The 20,449-nt window shown below is 38.8% G+C and overlaps 2 protein-coding genes across 3 annotated transcripts; both read left to right on the top strand.

Annotated features, from left to right (window-relative positions):
- On the top strand, positions 1 to 7,130 carry cenpa (histone H3-like centromeric protein A). Its single transcript, XM_087843962.1, has 5 exons — positions 1 to 103; positions 3,797 to 3,913; positions 4,115 to 4,236; positions 5,696 to 5,770; positions 6,679 to 7,130. The coding sequence occupies exons 2-5, from the start codon at positions 3,799 to 3,801 to the stop codon at positions 6,805 to 6,807; spliced, it is 441 nt and encodes a 146-aa protein (XP_087700088.1). The 5' UTR covers positions 1 to 103; positions 3,797 to 3,798; the 3' UTR covers positions 6,808 to 7,130.
- A 1,531-nt stretch (positions 7,131 to 8,661) lies between these two features.
- dcp2 (decapping mRNA 2) lies at positions 8,662 to 19,428 on the top strand. 2 transcript variants are annotated; one of them, XM_006797306.3, is made up of 11 exons: positions 8,662 to 9,140; positions 9,927 to 10,078; positions 10,289 to 10,416; positions 13,150 to 13,248; positions 13,345 to 13,497; positions 14,881 to 14,993; positions 15,722 to 15,802; positions 17,179 to 17,278; positions 17,632 to 17,736; positions 18,009 to 18,060; positions 18,699 to 19,428. In XM_006797306.3, the coding sequence occupies exons 1-11, from the start codon at positions 9,073 to 9,075 to the stop codon at positions 18,821 to 18,823; spliced, it is 1,176 nt and encodes a 391-aa protein (XP_006797369.2). In that variant the 5' UTR covers positions 8,662 to 9,072; the 3' UTR covers positions 18,824 to 19,428. The 2 variants fall into 2 exon arrangements, with proteins under 2 accessions (XP_006797369.2, XP_006797370.2); XM_006797307.3 differs by having other exon boundaries at positions 17,632 to 17,721.
- The last annotated feature ends 1,021 nt before the right edge of the window (positions 19,429 to 20,449 follow it).

Consider the following 20,449-nt stretch of genomic DNA (forward strand, 5'->3'; position numbering starts at 1 on the left):
CGTTGTTTGAATTTCAGTCAGGAGTGTGTGGCGTTTGTAGCTTTTCGGGCAGTTATATCGGCTTCGAGTATTTCAAGTTGAGAAGTGGTGTTGAACCCAACAGGTACGTGTACTATTATGTTACTTTTCTAATGAAACATTTTCAAGGGTGAATGTGTTGTTGTTCACGTGTAATAGCTCCTAGAACATATCATTTAGATAAACAATCTGCAAAACAAGGACCTTCTGTTCCATTTGGCCGTACGAGTCGTGCATAAAACCTTTATTTTGTGGGGAAATAATAATAATAATAATAATAAAAACTAAACTAAACACGTTATTATTTTTAAGCTTCATGTGTGACCTTAGCAGACGTCTCTGTGGAAACCGTGTAATGTTGCTCTAAATATTGTACAAGGCATTCATACTTTTTCCTCGTGCAATTTCTTGTGGATAATTTGATGTCAGTTAGTCACACATTTGAAATTGTTAATCCTCACTACCTTTTTATTGCCATTTCCGAACGAGTTTTTGCTACAGGACCCAATGGTTCGATCGAATAGATCAAATATTTTATATCAGACGTTCCCAAAGTGTGGGGCCCGCCCCCTGGGGGGGCGCAGAGCCATTGCAGGGGGGGCGCGGCATGAAAAGGGAAAAAAAACAAAAAAAACCAACGCTTGGACACTGCTAGCACGGGGCGCCCACACAAACGCAAAGCAGGAGATGAAGCATAGCTGAATATGTTTCCAAACCAACTTCATTCTAAGCCAAAGACTAGAAAATATGGTGAAGCAAATCTTCCCTTTGGTTTCACCTGCACAAGTGCCGAGGTAGGTCGCCCTGCAGGATTGGTTTTCCCTTTGTCGGGAGCAGCGCTGGGCTGTTTAAATCACGGACAAACATTCTTGATTTGTAGTTCACAAACACTTGTTGTAATGACTAACTACTCCTGACATTTTGGAGATGCTAGCTCTTTATACAGTAAAGTTACAGTGGGATACAAATAATATCAGGCTGATCCTGCCACGATTTGTTCCCCCGGTTCAAATCACGGACAAACAGCATCCAACAGTTGTTTATGTTTTTGAACCCATTTTGCAGAGGGATTTTTTGAAAAATGTATTGATAGCAATGTTGAATATTATTACACAGGAAAAAAAACAACTACATGTAAAATAATTACACCGTGATGCCTCTGCCTTTGTAAATGGAGGGACAGTAACTGCATGTATATGTAAGCGTGTAAAACCTGCAGATAGTCAGATTAACAGTATTTCGTCTCTACCTGCCATTCTGCAATTCATCTCATGTAAACAATAACTTGGCGCACAGCGTGAGGTGAAAAAAGGCACATACCTTTGATGTTGTGTGAAGAACTCTGTATTCCTCGTCCACACATAAACGCAAAAAAGGAGTTTTAAAAAATCTCCATTCTCGGTGATTCGAAACGCCGTTTATGTGTGGACGAAACAGCTGCGTTTTCAAAAATACCCGTGTAGGTGCCGACGTAGCATAAAAGACTTTATTAGTTTATTTTCTTGCTACCTGCATATTACTTGTATTTGCTTAATTGTTTACTAAATGTTTGAGGTGTGAAATAAACCGCAATGGAGCAAAATATGGGTGTGTGTGGTTGGAGGATGTGTTCTTGCGCGCGCGCACGCGCGAGGGGGGGCGCGAACATTTTTCTTGTAAAACAAGGGGGGCCCAGCAAAAAAAGTTTGGGAACCACTGTTTTATATCAAGGTGGTCTTATCTCTAGCTTTCTCTATATTTTAATAATATTTGTTTGCTCATATTATAGCAACACTATGTATTAGCTATATAGCGTAGCTTGTATTTTAGCGACTGCAACTTGTCAATTTCCTTGTATACAGTAGTTTTAAAACGCTGTGATTCTTCGCAGGAATATGACATAGCATCCCAACATAGTTATATTAGGCTTTCTTTATAATGCCCGTGTCATAATTTTCTGCTTTTCTAAAATGTAATTTGAAACAGTTACTTGAATGAAGGTACCAGAGAAGACCTCAGAATTGCATGTTGTAGACTGTATAAGAAACAAAAAATTGTGTCAGATTAGAAAAGGGACACAGTGCAGAGCATGACAACAATGCCACTTAAAACTACAACTTTGTCCTCATTTTATGGTATTACAGCTTTTTCTCCAAAATGGATTATATCCATTTTTCAAAATTTTGTTTGTGATGCATTCTAGGGATATTCTTTGTGACTAATTTGTTAGGGTACTTTCACAGATGGGTTATTTAGTCCATTTAAATGGAACTCTGTTTTGTTTTCCCAATTGTTGCAGTTCATTTGTGCAAGTGTGAACACAGTAATCCCACAGAGACCCTTTGGAGAAGGTGGTCTCTGTACGTTTCCAAATGAACTCCTGGTTTGTTTATGGTGTGAAAGTGATTTGACCCCGATTCAAGCCAACTGCCAGGTGTGCAGTACATGTTTAAGCTATAAGATGTCCTTTAGCTATGTATGCTTTGGATTCCCAATGTAGGAAGGAACCACTGATGTGCAAAGGTCTGTATGGGCTAGCAACTAGCTGTGAAGTGAACATTACCAAGGCTTTTAATTTTGAGTACAAGATCCATAGAGGCAGGGGTCTGTCACACCAGGCAAGAACCCATGTTTAGGCTGTGTAAAGATACCCCTGAGACAATTCAGCACATAACAGCAGGGTGCGAGATGCTAGCAGGCACCCATATTATACAGGAACATCTTTTAACCTCAAGCCCCGAGGTTAAAATGACCACCCTAGGGTGGTCGAGAATGACCAAGCTAAGATCCTGTGGGATTTCCAGATACAGATGGACAAACTAGTGATGGCTAACCAACTGTACATAGCAGAGGAAGACAGCCATAGTGATAGATGTAGCTATACTGAATGACAGCAACATCAGGAAGAAGGAACTTGCTGGAGAGGTACCGAGGGCTGAGAGAAGAACTCGAGAAGATGTGGAGGATGAGGGTAACAGTGGTAATCTGAGCAGTGAACTCCAGGCTAGGCTAGGCAAATGGGTCCAGCAGATCCTAGGAACAATATAGTCCTAAGAACAGCAAAGATACTGCACAGAACCACTCATATATATATTTGCTGAACACCAAAGACAGATCTGAAGAAGTTAGCTTGGACTTTATTTTTTTCCATAAATTTTTCTAGTAGAATGTAGGAAGGAGTAAAAAATAAAGAAAAAACATTAAATGACTTTTGATTGTTGGTGTATTCTTGAGAAAGTAATTTTTGAAGATGGAGCTGAAGTAGTTAGTGTCTGGGAAAAAAAGGCTTCACACACTTGGATGAGATTGGCACATGTCCTGCTTTCCCTTCTCATTCAAGCAGTTATAAAATGACGTATTCCACTGGCATGAGTACCTTTGCAAACAAGAGCTGCTTCTCATGTGTCAAGGTAGCTTGATGTTTCTAATGATCTGTGATTTGAAGTAAGCCACACTTCCCCTTTTACTTTGAATACATTTGAGACAAAATCAATCTGCTGAGCATTTTCTTCTGTAATCTGATGATCTTTTCTAGACCTTTTAAGCTGTTTTATCAGAAGAGAGGGTGAATCTATACCTCCCTCTATACCTTTATTTACCTGGATAAATAAAGTTTCAATAAAATGAAAACAAAATAACTGCTTACCTTATCTAATAAAATAATAAGTACAGTTACTGACTGAAAAGGAAACTTGAAAGTTTGTTCCTTGTTTTTTTTTGTGCTTCTAGTAATGTCCCTAATCTGACATAGTTAAATTGTGACCTTGGTGTTATTCCCTTTGTAATTGTACATTTGTAGCAATGCGTCATAATATATCTGCCGGCCGTCGGAAGGGTAAAACCCCTCAACGGCGTCCCCAAGTGCCAGCCCAAAGCACCTCCAGTGTAACATCCCCAAGACGCAGTGGAGTTCCAGGTTAGAGTAACTTTTAATGTATTGTGTGTGCGTGTGTGCGTGTGTGCGTGTGTGCGTGTGTGTGTGTGTGTGTGTGTGTGTGCGAGCAAGACCGCTCCCCCCTCTCCACACACACTTTTCAGCACTTAAAATCAAAGGCTTATTTGACTATCAAAGATTTTACTTAATTGTCTTGCTAACAAACTGTATTTGTGCATTTAGGACTGCCTCCTGTTTCCCCCAAGAAGAGGAAATTTCGACCAGGAACCAGAGCTTTGATGGAGATCCGCAAGTACCAGAAAAGCACAGATCTCCTCCTTAGAAAGGCGCCCTTTGCCCGTTTGGTGAGTCTGACAACAGCAGACCAGACACAGATAAAGTCACTTTTTACCCACTGGGAGTCTTTATTTATTTTTTTATTTTTTAAACTGTATTTTCATTTACAGCATTTCTTTTTTTTTTTTTTTGTTTTTTTAGTTGAATCAATAGAAGTGTTCTTTTTTTCAATGCTTTTTAATTGTCGGAAGTACAAGAAAGAGAAACTACAGTAATTACAAATATGCTCATATATTCTGTCTCTTAACTCGGGTCTTAATGTTAATAACCATTATAGATATCTACTTGTCCGGTACAAAGTCTATGTCTCCATCCTCACGATGATAGCATGTAAATAATCTTTACTGTGTTCACAGAATTGAGGCTGGAACTGGCAGCAAAAAGAACCAAGATAAAAGGAGCTGATTCTGTTGTACAATTCAATGTCTATAATCTCTTTGAAGGACACGAGGGAATTTTAGTTTTGTCCTCTTTGGGGCTGATCTAGGACTAGGATTCGGGCATTTGGTGCCATCAGAGTCGACTCTCTCAATGACCTGCAGGCACAAAAAACAGTTATTAAATAAAACATAAATTAACTGCATAATACATACAGTCAAATGAAGGACTGTACATATGATGCAGGACTGCATAGAGTCCTGCGAAAAAACTGTGGAAGAAGTAATGGTGAACTTACTTTCCCTGTTAAGGCAATCCACATTACACCAGGGCCTGTGGTGCTGGCCAATACCATCCACATTTCACCAGGGCCAGTATTGCTGGCCTATGCACAAAGTAACAGCCAGGTGTTACTAATCAAATGCACTTGATTTAATGATCAGCAGGAAGTGTGACCGCCTCTATGAAAGCAGAGGTTTTGGGCTGCCCTGTAAGAATACTTTATCTGGGAGGCGCTTGCGTCAGCTGGCTTCTTTCGTCGTGGAGGATCAGCGGCTCTACTCTGAACCCCTCCCAAATTACTGAACTCTAAAGCCTGAAAACCCAGCCACATTTTGAAAAAAGATCATATTTGCCGCTTGTGTCTGCAATCTAATTTTTCACCTTTAAAGAGCTAGCAATAATAGTGTTAACACAAAGATCAGGCAGGAAACTTCTCTCACACCCAAGTTTTTGCTTTAGCTACTGCCAGAGCTGCACTCTGCTTGGGATGTCAGGACCTGTCAGCTGTCTCTGGAGTCCGGCAGGCAAACCAAGTCCGCACAGTGCTCCTTCTTCAGCTTGACAGCTGTAATCACCTCTGGTGGCCACCATCTCATTCAGGGGTTACTGCTACGGCAGATATGTGCCAACATTTCTGAGTTCATGTGGAGTTTTTTTTTTTTAAACAAATCAGTTACATACTCATATAGTTGGTGTTGAAAAAGCATCACTGTCTAGAGGGTTTTTTGTGTGTTTGCTGTGGGGGGGGGTCTATGTGACTGAATCCTCTGTTTCTTAAAAAGATGTTGGTTCTTCCTTTTGATTTAGGTTCATGAGGTGTGCGAAAGCTTTTCTAGAGAAAGGCTCCGATGGCAGGTTTATGCTCTTCTGGCCCTCCAAGAGGTAAGACGCCATCTCCATTAGCCTTTTGATGAATTGTGGACACTTGTAATGTTCACTTGTCTATTTGATACATTTACCTAGAATTACAAGTGTGATGGTGTGCAGTGGTTTGGTTTTTTTTGCCTTAAATAAGGCCATTTAGATCGCCATACTGCCATTAGGTGGGGATCAGGTGATAGCTTATGTACCCTTTTCACACAGGTGACTGTGACAGAAAAGTATTCACAGTGCTTCACTTGTTACAGTTTTATCATGTTTGAGCCTGATTCCAAAATGGATTGAATTCATTTTTTACCTCAAAATATTATACACAACACCTCCATAATGAAAAAGTGAACAATTTTTGCTTAGAATTCTTGCAAATTTATTAAAAATAAAAACCAAAACATGTACATAAGTATTCACAGCCTTTGCTCAATACTTTTGGCAAAAAGTTACATGTTATACTTTTGTTTGGTATAAGGTGTTTGTCCTGATATGCTGTGGTTGGTTGTCCAGTCTTTTTCAAACGTAACGTGCTAACTGTAACTGAGAATTTTAGGAGCTTTTTTAAGAGTCTGAAATGTAGCTCTTGGGGTTTTTTTATAGTTTCTCAAAGCATTACATAGTCTGACCTTGGGTTAAATTTCCTGGTAAGACTGCCTTGAATGTTTCCCATTTCTGAATAATATTTTTCACTGTACATTGATGGACTTGTTTTAGAAATGGCCTTACAACTCTTTTTATAAACCCACTTCTGAACAGCAACAATTGCAGTTCAGAACAATTGTCGCTGGTGTTGTTTGGCTTGCTTTTTGTTAACTAAATAATGTAATTATTTATTGTGTATATAGTGTAATTATTACATATTCCTATTAAGCCATAGTAAAGCTTGCCAATCAAACTTTTCTACATTCTTGTCCTCCCAGGCTGCAGAGGCTTTTCTCGTCTTGATATTTTCAGATGCCAACCTGTGTGCCATACACGCCAAGAGAGTCACTGTATTCCCTCGTGACATTCAGCTAGCCCGGAGGATCCGTGGGGTGGATAATATGTAATTCTTAATCATATAACAGAAATACATTTGTTTCATTTTTATTTAGTTTAAATTACAACTGTTATATTAAAGGTTTTCTAATTGTATGCTACAATGTGGAGAGTTGAGGTTTGGTTCCTTTTCACACGTTGACTTAAAACAAATGGCAACCAATGAAACCAGAAGCTTTTTCATTCCCCCCGCTTTTTTTGTAAACATTGGTGAGGGGTTTTACTTTGCAGAATATATTTAATGTGTTCGTGTGATCACTGTTCTTTTTGTAATATTTGATATGCTGTTAATGTGTATATATTGTTGCACGTTGTATTAAACTTATATTCTTTTTTTTCTACTGCATGTGCCTCATCTATTTGATTTGGACAAAATGTATTATTTTATTTTAACATACGATGGAAACAAAAACCCACGAGGTTTTCTCAGTTGTACTTTCACCTCTCAAAGCAATCTGGCTTGTCTTCTTTGATCTTGGATATAAGCAAGGATCACTTATTGAATATTTTCTCTTTTCATTTTCTGTTACCCCTAGAGTTATTGGACAGTCATTGGTCTAAAAGAAAGACACATGTTATAAAGTAATTATATAATTATTATTGAGGACTGTTCTAAACCGTGGTCTGTGATCCTGAATTATGTTGCTGTCATTCCCAAAGTGGTAGGCCACATAACATCACAGAGTGGGGTCAGTGGATGCTGACCCCAGTGTATTTTCAGCCTGTCTGAAGCAGGACAAGATCCTGGTGTTATGGTAAACAACCTCAGAGCTTAACAACTATCTACACAGTTGGCCTCCCATCATATGTGAAGAAGGTGCAGGGAAGACTAGTCTTGGTCTCTCTAAGACCATGAGTGAGAAAGCCAATTTAATCCAATCAGATATGAAATAAAATATCAATTTTTCAGGGTTGCTCCTCATGTCATTACCCCTCAGTCAGTGAGTGAGACGGTGCAAGTGCATCGCAAAAACTCAGGACTGACAACCGTAAATGAAGCAGCATCTGGCTGCAGTTTAAAGAAGAAGCAGATACTAACTAAGAGGACAAACCGAATCAGCCCATCCAAGCTGAGGCATTTGATTTTTCTGAATGCCAACCTGCATTAAGGACATACTGTTTGGCTACTGAGTTTGGTTCTGTTTCTGTTCTTTGTATTTGCAGTGTTTTAATTTTGTGTTGAATTAAAATGAAAAGTTTGATTAAAATATTAAACAGAAGTAACAATGCCTGCTTTTGTAACAGAACAAATACATAAAAGTTGGCAATTATAAGGCTTCTCATAAAAACACTAAATGCAAAAGGGTTTATCAAAACACAAAGCATTCATATTTGCCAATTAAAGGTAAAATATGAGGCTACAGATGTTTGTTTTTTGGGGGGTTTTTTAGAGCCATTTGGGACCCAAAAGAGCCAGCTCTTCTTTTGGAGTTGCGCCACAAGAACCCCATCACTAACTAACCCATGCTGCAGAATTTTGGAGTAAGTCGCTGAAACTTGTAAATGACAAAAAAGCCTGTAAAGTTGTTGTATTATTCAATAAGTTCAGTTTATGTTAAAAAGAGGCCTCCCTATCTGAGATGTTGATCATGATTTCCCTTTTTGTTAGCACTTTTTGTACCTATGCTCTCAAATTCTACATTGCCCTTTTTTGTCTTGTTTCTTTCTTTTGTTTTTTCTCTCTTTTTTTGGTGTTTCTTTTTCTCTTATTGTAATGCTCAACCGAATAGATGCATTAATAACGGTGCCTTATATGTTTATATTGTTGTTGACAAATAAAGTTCATTGAAAGAAAAAAAATGCTTCAGACTGAGCTCATCATGTGACCGAAAGGGAAGCCAAATGACGAACTTCCGGTTGTGAACTAACGTGGCGTTCATTTTATTTCAAGATGTTGTAATAATAAACTTCTAATTTGTACATGTCGTTCGTGTTGGCATCACGGGAGAGTCCGAGTTTCCTGTGAGAGTCAAATTTTTTATATAACATTCGAAATACCACAAATTAGGAAAGGTCCACTATTCTGTGTAAATAAACTCACATTCAGCGGGCATTGTTTTGGTGTATTATATTATATCTATCCTACATTTCTTGAACGCAACCTCAACATCATATTCCGGAGGAGCACGGCGAATTCGTAGTTAGTGAAAGCCGCTCGTTCCTAGTTTGTTTGAAGCTGGAGATTTATCGCGCTAGAAATAGAACGTAAACTAAAAACCATGGACTAGTGTGCAACTCTAATGGCTTTTGTACTTGGATGGTGAGAAGGAATCGGGATGTCGGGCACCAACATGGAAACAAAAAGAGTGGAGATACCCTCCAGCGTATTGGACGATCTCTGCAGGTAACTTGGTGTTTCCTGGGGACATCTAACACTGTTATTTACTTTAATTTAATTGTTATCACAAAAACCGATTCAGTGGTATCACGATGAACAGAAGTCCAAGATCAAGAGCAGTGGCGTCTATGGCGCATGGTATTATCTTTGTAGCTCTCCGTAGCTCAGTATGTGTACTGTGAACACAGTAAAGAGTGCACTGAATATTATTTATCTGTAGGATGACCACTACATCAAACCGAAATCCACCCTTTTAGAAGGAGCGTGGGCGAAGCACTGTATCACGAGTTAATCCAGTGGCTGGTAACATCAGTTTCAACCTATCGTCGTAGGGTAATGGATTCAAACAATAAAGGCTTGAATACAATAACTTTGACTTTGTGGTAATAATGTCATTTGCTCAATTACAATACCAATTGGCACGTCTCCCATAAGTTTTGATTTGCTACCTATATCTAAGGCACTACACCCTTTCCCGCTGTGAGTGGGAAAGCTTGAAAAGATGAACGAGTATTGACTAATATGTTATTACGGTAACTGAAAAACATCTGACGACTTGGATTCGTATCTCACACATCTATAGGACACTAGTAAATGAGCAGCAAAGCTGCTAAGTATATTTGGTTGATTATACAGCCGAATATGGATACATATGTCTTAAGATGGACTCCAGTCATATCACACATGAATGCCTAACTCCCTAAATATAACCAGATGCTCAACAAACAAAAACAGCATCTACATACAGTTTCTGGTCCTAATCCCATTTCTTTATTGTTTGTGCTTCCCCAGCCGGTTCATCCTGCACATCCCCAGTGAGGAAAGGGACAATGCTATCCGAGTTTGCTTCCAGATTGAGCTAGCCCACTGGTTCTACCTGGACTTCTGCATGCAAAACACTCCAGGAATTCCTCACTGCGGGATAAGAGACTTTGCCAAAGCTGATATCCTTACATGTTACAGAGATTTTAAATAACTTGTGATTTTAAAAAAAAAATCTGTTTTTTATAATGTGTATTACTTTTGAAGGCATTTTTTATAATGACAATAGGCAGTGTAGTTGTCCAGCACCTCTTCAGATGATCAAATGAGGTGTAGTTGCTGTTTATGTTATTTCATTTTAGCAGAGATAATTTTTCTTGACTGCTGCAAACTGTTCCATCACTGTCCATTTCTGTTGCCTCACGGAGAGGATGTGCAGAAAGTTCTTGAGCAGTGGAAGGAGTACAAAATGGGTGTACCCACTTATGGTGCAATCATTCTAGATGAATCCCTTGAAAATGTGAGTTGTTGTATACTCATGCACTGCAATGGCTGTGAATTCTTTTCCTCTGTTTTAGCCACCGTGTTAATTAGTGACAGTATTGTATTTGTATGTTGAGATCTGGTAGCACTTAGAGAAAACAACTCCTCAATATGGCAAAAAATCTCAGCAAGTGGTGTGGTAATTAGTGTGGAAGTGGAATATTGTTATTCTGTGGACCCTATCGTTTTGGTACTTGATTCTTAAGGAAATCTGGATAGTAGATTCTAGGATGGGTCTTAGTTTATTTGAAAACGTTTTCTAAACTTCCAGAATAACAAATGGTATTGACTGCAACAGATTCTTATAATTTAAATGGTAAATAATGTTCCTGGGTTTGTAGTGGGCAGAAAAATGTATTGAATATTTGGCAGGTGCTTTTTGTTTGAGGAATTAAAATCCTCTTTTTAGGTTAGCATGCATCACACAATGACTATGGATGCGTAGTAATGTGGTTTGGCTTCTACATCAAAATTGCTACAGGCCTGCTGTACTCGTGGGGGCTATGTTTTTCATACAAAACCTAGAAGCCATGCTATAACAATATGTAGTATAAAAATGTTGTTGCATTACTGTGTCTGCAGTAATGCAACGCACATGCAACACTGCTATGATGTCTGAGATGTTGCGATGAGGTAGGTTCATGGCTGGTAGTTGGATAGGACCAGTCCATTCTGGGAATCCTTGAGTGTCGGGACTTTCCGGCCTTCAGTTAGCCATTCTGTTTGTGTCTCATCCATTAGCAGCTGGTTCATTTATGCTGCCAGGCACTCGTGAAGCACAGTTAGCTTCTTAAGCCTGTAGGTGTGGATCATGTCTGCGCCTGGTGCTATCCAACTCTTCATGCTTGACTCTTTCTTGGATGTCTCCCACTGTGATATGGATAATGGACCCTGTTCAGGGATATGTATCAATTCATTTCAAAGCCTTTATTGTCACTGCATTTGAAAACACAATGACATTTCAATCACATCACCCGGTTGGCAACCAAACGCACCCAGATATGTGTCTCACATGTAAGCAGTGTGAACAAATAAATAAACAAAAAGTAGGAAAAAGATTAATTTAAATGTGGATTGTAATAAATACTAAAAACGAATATTTAAAAAATCTCCACTTTATTCATATTGAGAACAGATTTGACACAGTAAAGTAATTACACTGACTGTAGTTATTGCACTTGAACTGTTTTTGTGTAGTTGTTTTTGTTCAGGGTTATTGCCTGTGGGAATAAACTTTTGAGCCTACTGGTTCTCGTCTTCAGAGACCTGAAGTGCTTGCCTGAGGGCAACATTTGGAACAGGTTATGGCCTGGATGTGAAGAGCCAGTGACGATTTTTATGCCCCTGCTGATGTAGTGTTTAACTGCAATTTGCCGAAAGGATGAGAGGTGGCAGCCAGTGACTTTTTTTGTGTGCTGTGTTTATGATGTGCTGTAGTCTTTTTTTTGTCTGTGGATGAGGAGCTTGCATACCACACTGTGATGCAGTATGATAGCAGGCTCTCACCAGGAGCTCCGGCTGCAACCTGTTTCTCTTCAGGACTCTAGGGAAGTGCCAGCACTGCTGAACTTTCTTCACTGTGGCGGTGGTGTGAGCAGTCCAGGAGATGTTCTCTGCTAGGTGGGTTCCTAGGAGTCGGAAATCCTGGACCCTTTCTACAGTCTCCGTTGATGTATAAAGGGAGATGGTCTGCTTTGTACTCCCTGAAATCATTGATGACTGACTTCTTTTTCTTTGTGTTGAAGGTGAGGCTGTTCACAGAGCACCAGGTGGAAAGCCTTTGGATGAGTCCAACTATGTTGGTGTAATCTGTGAAATCTATTATGAAGTTAGTGGCGTGGATTGGTGTGAATCATGAGTGTATAGTGAGTATAGAACCGGGCTCAGGGCGCAGCCTGTGGGGAGCTGGTGATAGGTGTGAGTGTAACACACACAGATTAGTTGAGAGTGAAGGAGAGGTGGGGGCCGAGCTTTACTGTTTGTTGGCAATCTGGGGGGAATTTTTTTTAATCCAGATGCAGGTATGAAGGGGGAGATCAAAGGCAGACAGTTTGTTTATGAGTATGTCTGTGATTAGTATATTAAAGAGCATTCGCACATGGTTTCTCCATTTGATTTTGCCTGTGAGTGAACTGGTGTGGGTCGCAGGATAAGGCTTTGGCTGGCTTTTGGCTTTAATGTGTTTTAATACCAGCCTCTCAAAACACTTCATAGCAACAGTGCAACCTGTTTGTAGTCAGTCAGGCTGTCAGGGGTGGATTTTTTGGGCAGAGGGAGGATGATTGCAGACTTCAGGAAGGGTGGGATGTTGGCTTGTGCTAAGAATGTGTTGAAGATCTTTGTGTAGACTTCTGTAAGTTGGTCAGAACATGCCTTGAGTAGCCTACCCGGCACACCATCAAGGCCGGCAGCTTTCCTCTGGTTCACTGCACTAAGCACCTGTCTCACCTTGTGCTGTTATACAGCGAGGGGTTTCATGCTGTTGTCAGATGGAATCAGTGTGTTCCGACTGGGTCTTTTTTCCTCACACCTGGCAAAGAACTGATTTAGGTCTTCTGCCAGGGAGACACTGATATTTTGGGGAGAGGGGCTGCCTCTTTTGTAAATTATCAAGTGTATGAGGCCTGTGAACACTCGTGCATGTGTTTGGTGAATGAAAAGAATTCTATGTGCTTCAACTAACTGGTCTTTTGTTTTACTTCAATTTCAGGTACTGCTTGTTCAGGGCTACCTTGCAAAATCTGGTTGGGGCTTTCCAAAGGGGAAGGTTAATGAGGATGAAGCGCCAAATGACTGTGCAGTTCGTGAAGTAAGTCAGGCAGTTCTTATATCAATTTAAAGAAATAAAAGTCACATATCTTAAAATGGCTTTAGTTCTTATTTGATAATGATGGTTGCTTTCCAGGTGTTGGAGGAGACGGGTTTTGACATCAAGAACCGTATCTGCAAAGATGTTTACATAGAGCAGAAAATCACTGACCAACTAGTGCGGCTCTACATCATACCAGGAGTGTCCAAGGATACAAAATTCAACCCCAAAACTAGAAAAGAGATAAGGGTAAAAAACAACAACAGTTTTTCTACCTTTCGGTCCAGATTTATTAATGTCTTGAGCCTCTTTTGTCACTTTCTGGATGAAAATGAATTAAAATGCATTGAATAAAAAGGAGGGAACAGAGAAGCCCAGAGCTCTCTCCTTATCCACCTCCTCCAGCTCTTAGCTGACACCTTTTTAGGCCAGCTAAGAGGTGTAATCTCTCCAGTATGTCCTGGGTCTTTTTCTAGTAGGACACACTCAGAACACCTTAACAGGGATGTTCATATAAGGTGGTTTAGGGATCATAGTCCTGGCCTCAAACCACCTCAGCTAGTTCTTTTTGATGAGGACGAGTAGTGGCTCTACTTTGACTTCTTTCTGGATGACTGAATTCCTCACTTTATCAATAAAGGTGGGGAGAGGAATCGAGCACCCATTCTTCTAGAAAACTGGGTCCCAGTTGTCCAGTTCCTTGGAATTGCTAGTCTGCCTGCATATCGATTCTGCTTATCGTTTCTTGCACTTGCACTACAATCAGCAGATATCAGTTTGTGTGTCAGAGGAGGAAAATAAAGAGACATGTGGATATTTATTTTTATTACACAAAAGGACAAGATAAATGGTAAAGTGGAAAACTGCATCCAGGACAGAAACAACTGCATTATGCTGCTAACACAATTCTGGTTCTTTGCAAGCATCTGCCAAGACAGCATGCTAAAGCTAAGCTAGGTGTGAAGCGGCAGGAATGAGAATTAGCACCTCCATGTCTGAGGCATGGTTCTCAGCCAGAAAAATGGTAGTGTGCCATCTCCAGGTAAGTGACAAGTCACTGCCCCAAGTGGAGGAGTTTAAGTATCTTGGAGTCTTGTTCACGAGTGAGGGAAGAGGGGAGCAGGGAAATGGCAGAGAAAATTGGCCCGCATGTGCAGTTACAAATACACTGAAATGGTTTGTTGTGATGAAAATAGAGCTGAGCGAGAAATTGTCCATTTACCAGTTGATATATCTACAACCCTCACCTATGGTCACAAGCTGTGGATAGTGAACAAAAGAGGCTGTATTGTTTTTGTCCACTGCTCCTGCAAACACCCTTATCATGTCTGTCACACTATATGCACTAGTCTTAACAGATTGCAATGATCATGACTGTGTTTATTGAAAAATTGAAAAAAACTTACTCTCAATGGCTTAGACTATTGGCATTTGTGGCATTTTGCTAATTCACCCTACTGTCAACTCGCTTCAGCTGTAGTCAGTCATCTGTTAATGTTTGTGAAGATTATTCGGTGTTGCAGTGAAGCAGAAGTTTTCTGGTCCTTGATCTGTACTGTCTGTAGCTGACAGAAATGTTTACACTTTCACTTTGTTTTTGCTTTTTGTTTTGTTTTTTTGCTTTTCTTGTAGAACATTGAATGGTTTCCTATTGAGAAGCTTCCCTGTCACAGGAATGACATGACACCAAAGTCTAAACTTGGACTTGCCCCAAACAGGTTTTTCATGGCCATTCCATTTATAAGGTGTGTTTCTAGAAAACAACATCTAATCATTTTTATTGTCCATTGATAGTTTTCAGTTATAGCAAGGTATACGTTTGTTTTCTTTCTGGTAATAAGATGAGCAAATAAATATCACTCTTGTGTCTGTCTGAAATTCAGGTGAAATGTGTTGAGCCCAGCTTATCGTAAAGACTTTAAAAAAAAGGTTGCACTGACACTGGGCCGATTTTAGTACTTATACCATATAATACCTCTACTTCTACCAACACTTCCTAGAAGTTGCGTGCTAATGTGCTCTCTTTAGTCTCACCATGGAATTGTGAAGAGAAGAAATGTCAATTTCTTTGTCACACTAAGATGATCACCATTACTCTTTGTAATACAGTTATTATTGTAGCAAAGTAATTTCAAATATAAATATATGATGGACGAATAAAGTATTTCTCATCTCAGCTCATCTCCTTTAACACATCCATGGGTTTGGGTACTCCCCAGGTAAATCAGTATGGATGTCAGAGACGATCTGCTCTTCAGCGCCATCAGATCTGAAAATAGAACTAATGATCCTTACCCATATAAGTTAGCCTTCTTTTTGTAATTTGGTCCAGTTAATGCATATTGATCAACCAGTTGTGCATCCATGAAGTCTGTCAAACCTCTGAACTGTCTAAATAAAATTTTGCATCTTGTTTGTTTGTCATGTTTTTGATTTTATGTCTAATGGCAGATCTTCTGCTTTACTTGTGTAGACCACTGCGAGACTGGATTAGCCGGAGGAAAGGCGAGTCAACAGACAGTGATGAGGACTTTGCAAACATCAGCAACATTCGGTAAAAAAAACAATTCTGCAACAGAAATCCCACACGGTAGTCAGTTCAAGTCAATTGTATTTATATAAGGCCTAATCACAAAAACGTTTACCTTAAGGCACATTATTTTATAGGATAAAGACCCTGCAATATTAAGCAGGTTTTATAATTTTTAAATCTAGGAGTCTGGTAGGGTCTGCTTGGGTCCCTGTTATGTTAATTTTGTCATGCGATAGTGACAGCAAGGGTCAACTACTTGGTTTTTTGATTGCACAGACTCATCTGTAGAAAATTTACATCACAATCCCCCAGCTACAAACACGCCCAGGCAGTGGACTTCAAAGAAGTATGACAGGAATGACTACTCAGCTGTCAGATCTCCACCCCTCTGTGTTCATGCCTCAGTCCTAGCAGCAGGCTTTTCTAGTTTTACCATTTACCATTCAAAGCATGTAAGACTAAAAGGGATTTTGACCCATTTATGCAGAACATTATTCCGTTTCTTAAATAATGTTTGGGGTTTTTTGTCCCTAGGTAGCTTTGTCTACAGGTTCTTTGGTGTCCTTAAAAAATCTAGAGACATGCATCCACAAGCCCCCTTATGAAATTGAAAGTTTTCATCTAAAGTGCTTTTTTAACAGAGCAGGTTTATTCTTTATTCTTTGCTCTACTGTGCAATGATGTGCTTTAGCCTTGTGATGCTCAAACCTTGTGAAGTCAAGTAAAAACAACTGTTGATGCTCACAAAGAAGGACATGGATTTTGTAACAGGCTTTGTGTAGTCTTAGCCCCAAACAGACTCACAGACTATTTGGGCTCACAGTGCAGATTTCACTTTATTTACAATGCAACAGTTCACAGACCAGCCAGCTCTGACGTCCTTGAATCTCCAACTCTCTGGCGTGCAACTGGAATAGCCTTCCCTGGCACTGCCCCTGGAACCCACTGCACACCCCTTCCTGAGTCACAGAACAACCCCATAAAAGATGTGCAGAGTTATCACAGGACTTAGAGTAAAAAAAGCTGGAGTGAGAAACATCATCAAGAAATTCACGGAAAGCCACACAGTCAAAGTAGACAATCACTAGAACTCTGCATAGGTATGGACTGTGAGGTTGCATAATAACGATAATGTTGACACTCTTAGTTTTTGGAAATATTTGGGAATTTTTCTGTCTCTCTGAGATGGGCAGACTAAGCAATTTACCATCATGTGCACATAGAGCACTGAGAGTACTCCATGTGGGCTCTCAATGCTTTTAAAAGCATCGTTTTGTTTATGTATAAACATAAGCAAATCAAAACATGAAATGAAATTCAGTAAAATTACCACACTTTCATAGATTGCAGCAATTTCAAAAATCCAATTTCTTTTTGTTCTTCCTTCTGTCTCATAGGTCAAAATCTCGTCACCTCACAGGTAGCGATGCCTTTCCAGGAGAGAGCTGGACAAAACACAAGCAGCAGAAAACTTTGGGCCAGTTTGAACTGAACCAGGTTAGAAAAAGACTACAGTCAGTCACCATGTGATAACAGCAGGCAGATAATTAAAAATGAGGGAAAAAATCTATCAGAAGTGTAATGATTCATTCAGCCTATGTCCTGATAGAAAATGTATGTCTCAGCAAGTCCAAATGAGAAAGATAAACATGTATGAACAGGCATTTGTTATGTTCTAGTTGCATGTGGAGTACTCAATGTGATTCAGGTCCAGACTTTGCCAAGGCTTTATTAAATACTTCTGATTTAACTATATTATTAATTACTATATAGGTATAAGATGGAAGTAGAATCTGTCATTTGTTATTATAACCACAGTCATCTCATAAAATCTGTTCTTTACTCTGTAGAAACCAAATGTGAAAGGCAATGGGAAAAAATTTCAAGACTTGCCTTATATGAAGAAAGGCTCTTGTGACAATGGAGCCAGCAACCAGCAGGTGAAAACCATATTAGTAAGTGCCAAAACATTTTTGGTCCAGATAGCGGTTTTTAGTAACCAGAGAAGCCTCAGACATTATGCTGACATGTAAACCAGAAAAAGCCTCAAAATCATCAGTCAAAAACAGCACATGCACTTTCTGCTGGTGCAACTTAGCTAATATTAAGGGTTTCAGATGCTGTTTTTATTGAATATATAATATTAGTAAGCATTAAGCATTTAAATTTGGCATCATGTAAATAGTTAATGAATTACCAGCATCACACTCTTTAACCAATTCTACAGAAGGAAGATAAAAGACTTCAACCGCGAAGACTACAAGACAGTTTTGAAAGAGGTATGATTTTTCAGCACTCTGACATTCTATTTGCTCGAAAGCCTTTACATAGATCAAGGGTTTATTTCTACTCATTTGACCAAAGGAGCACTTAAAAAGACAAGATATTCCTTTCACTGCAATTTATCTAAGAGCCTTCTGGACAGTCAGCAATGGCAAATGCTCCTTGCTCCCTTCATATCACATGTTATTAACACTGTTAATAAAATGCATGTAATATATCATTATCTAATGGAGTAATGCTCACAATAGGAGTGTATGCAATAAATCTAACTGCTTATAAGTAAATTTCATCTGAATCTATTGAAATAATGGTGATGTGGTTCTCAAAGGCAAAGAGTAGTTATGTAGTCATCCCTTTGACCTGAATGGTTGACCATTCACTCTAATGCATCAAGTTACGTATGGAGCAATAATTTTATTTGGTGTGACAAATGAGTTTTAATTTCTGTGCTTTCCATTTTATGCATATAAAGATTAATTTAATTTAATTTAATTTAATTTAATTTAATTTAATTTAATTTAATTTAATTTAATTTAATTTAATTTAATTTAATTTAATTTAATTTAATTTATGATGACCACTGATAGCCTCCAATTGCCACATCACAGAGTTAAACAGGTTTTTCTTTTCACAGATGCAGCTCCAAGCAGCTCCTGCGGTCATCAAGAGAGTAGAGACTATGAGCCAATGCTGTCCTCTAAGGCTTTCCTACATTTCAGATTTGACAGAGACGCCATCATGAAGAGTTTCGATTACTGATATCGTTGATGCTGATCCGTGCCTCCTCTGTAATGTCAAACCTTGAACTCAAGAGACATTCTAAATTAAGGATATGAGTAAACAAGGGATATTAAGGATGTAACTAAACCATCTCCTTCTCATCTTGACTTGCTTTTTATGCGCATGTGTGTTGCCTTTCTCACTTCAGAGTAAGTTTTTGCTGAAAGAGGTAAAACATCGTAGAGGACTACACAGGTAAATCAGTAACTTTTTACAGGTAAATGATGTTTTGAAAACATTTACTTTGAACTTTTAAGTACATTTATGATGACAGTAAAAAGTGGGAAATTAATCCTTAGTGCATTTGGCCAGTGAATCATTTTTGAATTTGTCATGTTATATTTTGGTTTTAAGCTATAATATATTTAGATAATAGCTTCCTCCAGTCATTCAGTTAAGTAGCAAACATTTTCTGCACGGTGTCTTTTAACAGTGAAACTGGCTTAATGATATTACAGTGTTCTTCTTTTTTTTTCCTCTCAAGAAACTTTAGATTTTATGCAGAAATATAGAACTTTGTATAACATCTTTGAATAATGACTTGGGAAAGAAATAAAGTTGTCTTTTGATTGAATGTCATTAAATTCATGTTACTCTGTCACTGTATCACTCTATGACTGCCAATACTAAAATCACTATATAAAGCTGATGATTGCAGATCCAAGAAGTGAAAAGGTCTGCCATTATGAGAATGACCATGAAGCAAGATATCTCTTTTATTTTTGATTAGAGTTAGCTGAATCGAAGACGATTCAAATGAAAAACGTGGAGGACTGCACAAATATCTCCCAGTTTAAATACGAAATTATAAGTGAATTTCACATTCAGTTTAATTAGCATCATGGTAGTGCAGCACTTATACACAATAGTTTTAATTCTAATTTTGGTGTCATGTTTGCATTTTCACCATCAAATATGTACAAATGTACAAAGATGATTTTATCATATATCATTAAAGCTCAATCTGACTGATTTGCGATCTGCTTTAGACCTGTGTTTCTCAGTCTGTTTCAAACAGTCTTAATTATAGCCTTTTACCACATCTACCATGTTTTACCATGTTTCCTGTGATATTTCTTAACTGTAAAAGTTCTCAGTCATAGCAACACTATCTGACTGCTATGGTATTCTGTTGGCATGAAAACGGGAAAAGTTTGGGTTATTTACTTTGATGGAGGATGGCACCATCGAGCCACTAGATCAGAAAACAAAAGCAAGGGCAGTTTTATAGATTATAGTTTCACTGAGAGTAACTGTTTTCAAACCACATGTCAAGCAGTTCTCATTTTCCTTGGAGGGTTTATGCACTTGCAGATGATTTCATTGCATTTTAGAGTATTTTCTAGTAAAGTGAATCCCTGGGACTTACTTTTACCATTGACTGTAATTCATTTTGGGGTGTTTTGACTTTAAATGAGAATGTTAATTAAAACTTTTTTTCAGTCTCAGAATTTAACTTACTTAAAATAAAATCATACATCAAGAAATACTCTTCAATGTGGTCCAAAGGTCCACTGCCCTCTCTCCTAAATATCTCCATACCTCCTGTACCTCCCATGCTGTATGTCATCTGGGCCAACTGCCTTTTATCATTGTCTTCATAGC

The sequence above is a fragment of the Neolamprologus brichardi genome, chromosome 7 (assembly GCF_056152115.1).
Source record: "Neolamprologus brichardi isolate AB-2024 chromosome 7, ASM5615211v1, whole genome shotgun sequence".
Lineage (NCBI taxonomy): Eukaryota > Metazoa > Chordata > Actinopteri > Cichliformes > Cichlidae > Neolamprologus > Neolamprologus brichardi.

What these genes read in the sequence shown, in the direction of transcription:
- dcp2 (XM_006797306.3), top strand. Translation starts at nt 9,073, where the DNA reads ATGTCGGGCACCAACATGGAAACAAAAAGAGTGGAGATACCCTCCAGC. An exon ending in ATGACTGTGCAGTTCGTGAA is followed by an intron (nt 13,249 to 13,344) that starts GTAAGTCAGGCA and finishes GTTGCTTTCCAG; the next exon opens with GTGTTGGAGGAGACGGGTTT. An exon ending in ACAAGACAGTTTTGAAAGAG is followed by an intron (nt 18,061 to 18,698) that starts GTATGATTTTTC and finishes TTCTTTTCACAG; the next exon opens with ATGCAGCTCCAAGCAGCTCC.
- cenpa (XM_087843962.1), top strand. Translation starts at nt 3,799, where the DNA reads ATGCGTCATAATATATCTGCCGGCCGTCGGAAGGGTAAAACCCCTCAA. An exon ending in AAGACGCAGTGGAGTTCCAG is followed by an intron (nt 3,914 to 4,114) that starts GTTAGAGTAACT and finishes TTGTGCATTTAG; the next exon opens with GACTGCCTCCTGTTTCCCCC. An exon ending in AGGCGCCCTTTGCCCGTTTG is followed by an intron (nt 4,237 to 5,695) that starts GTGAGTCTGACA and finishes CTTTTGATTTAG; the next exon opens with GTTCATGAGGTGTGCGAAAG.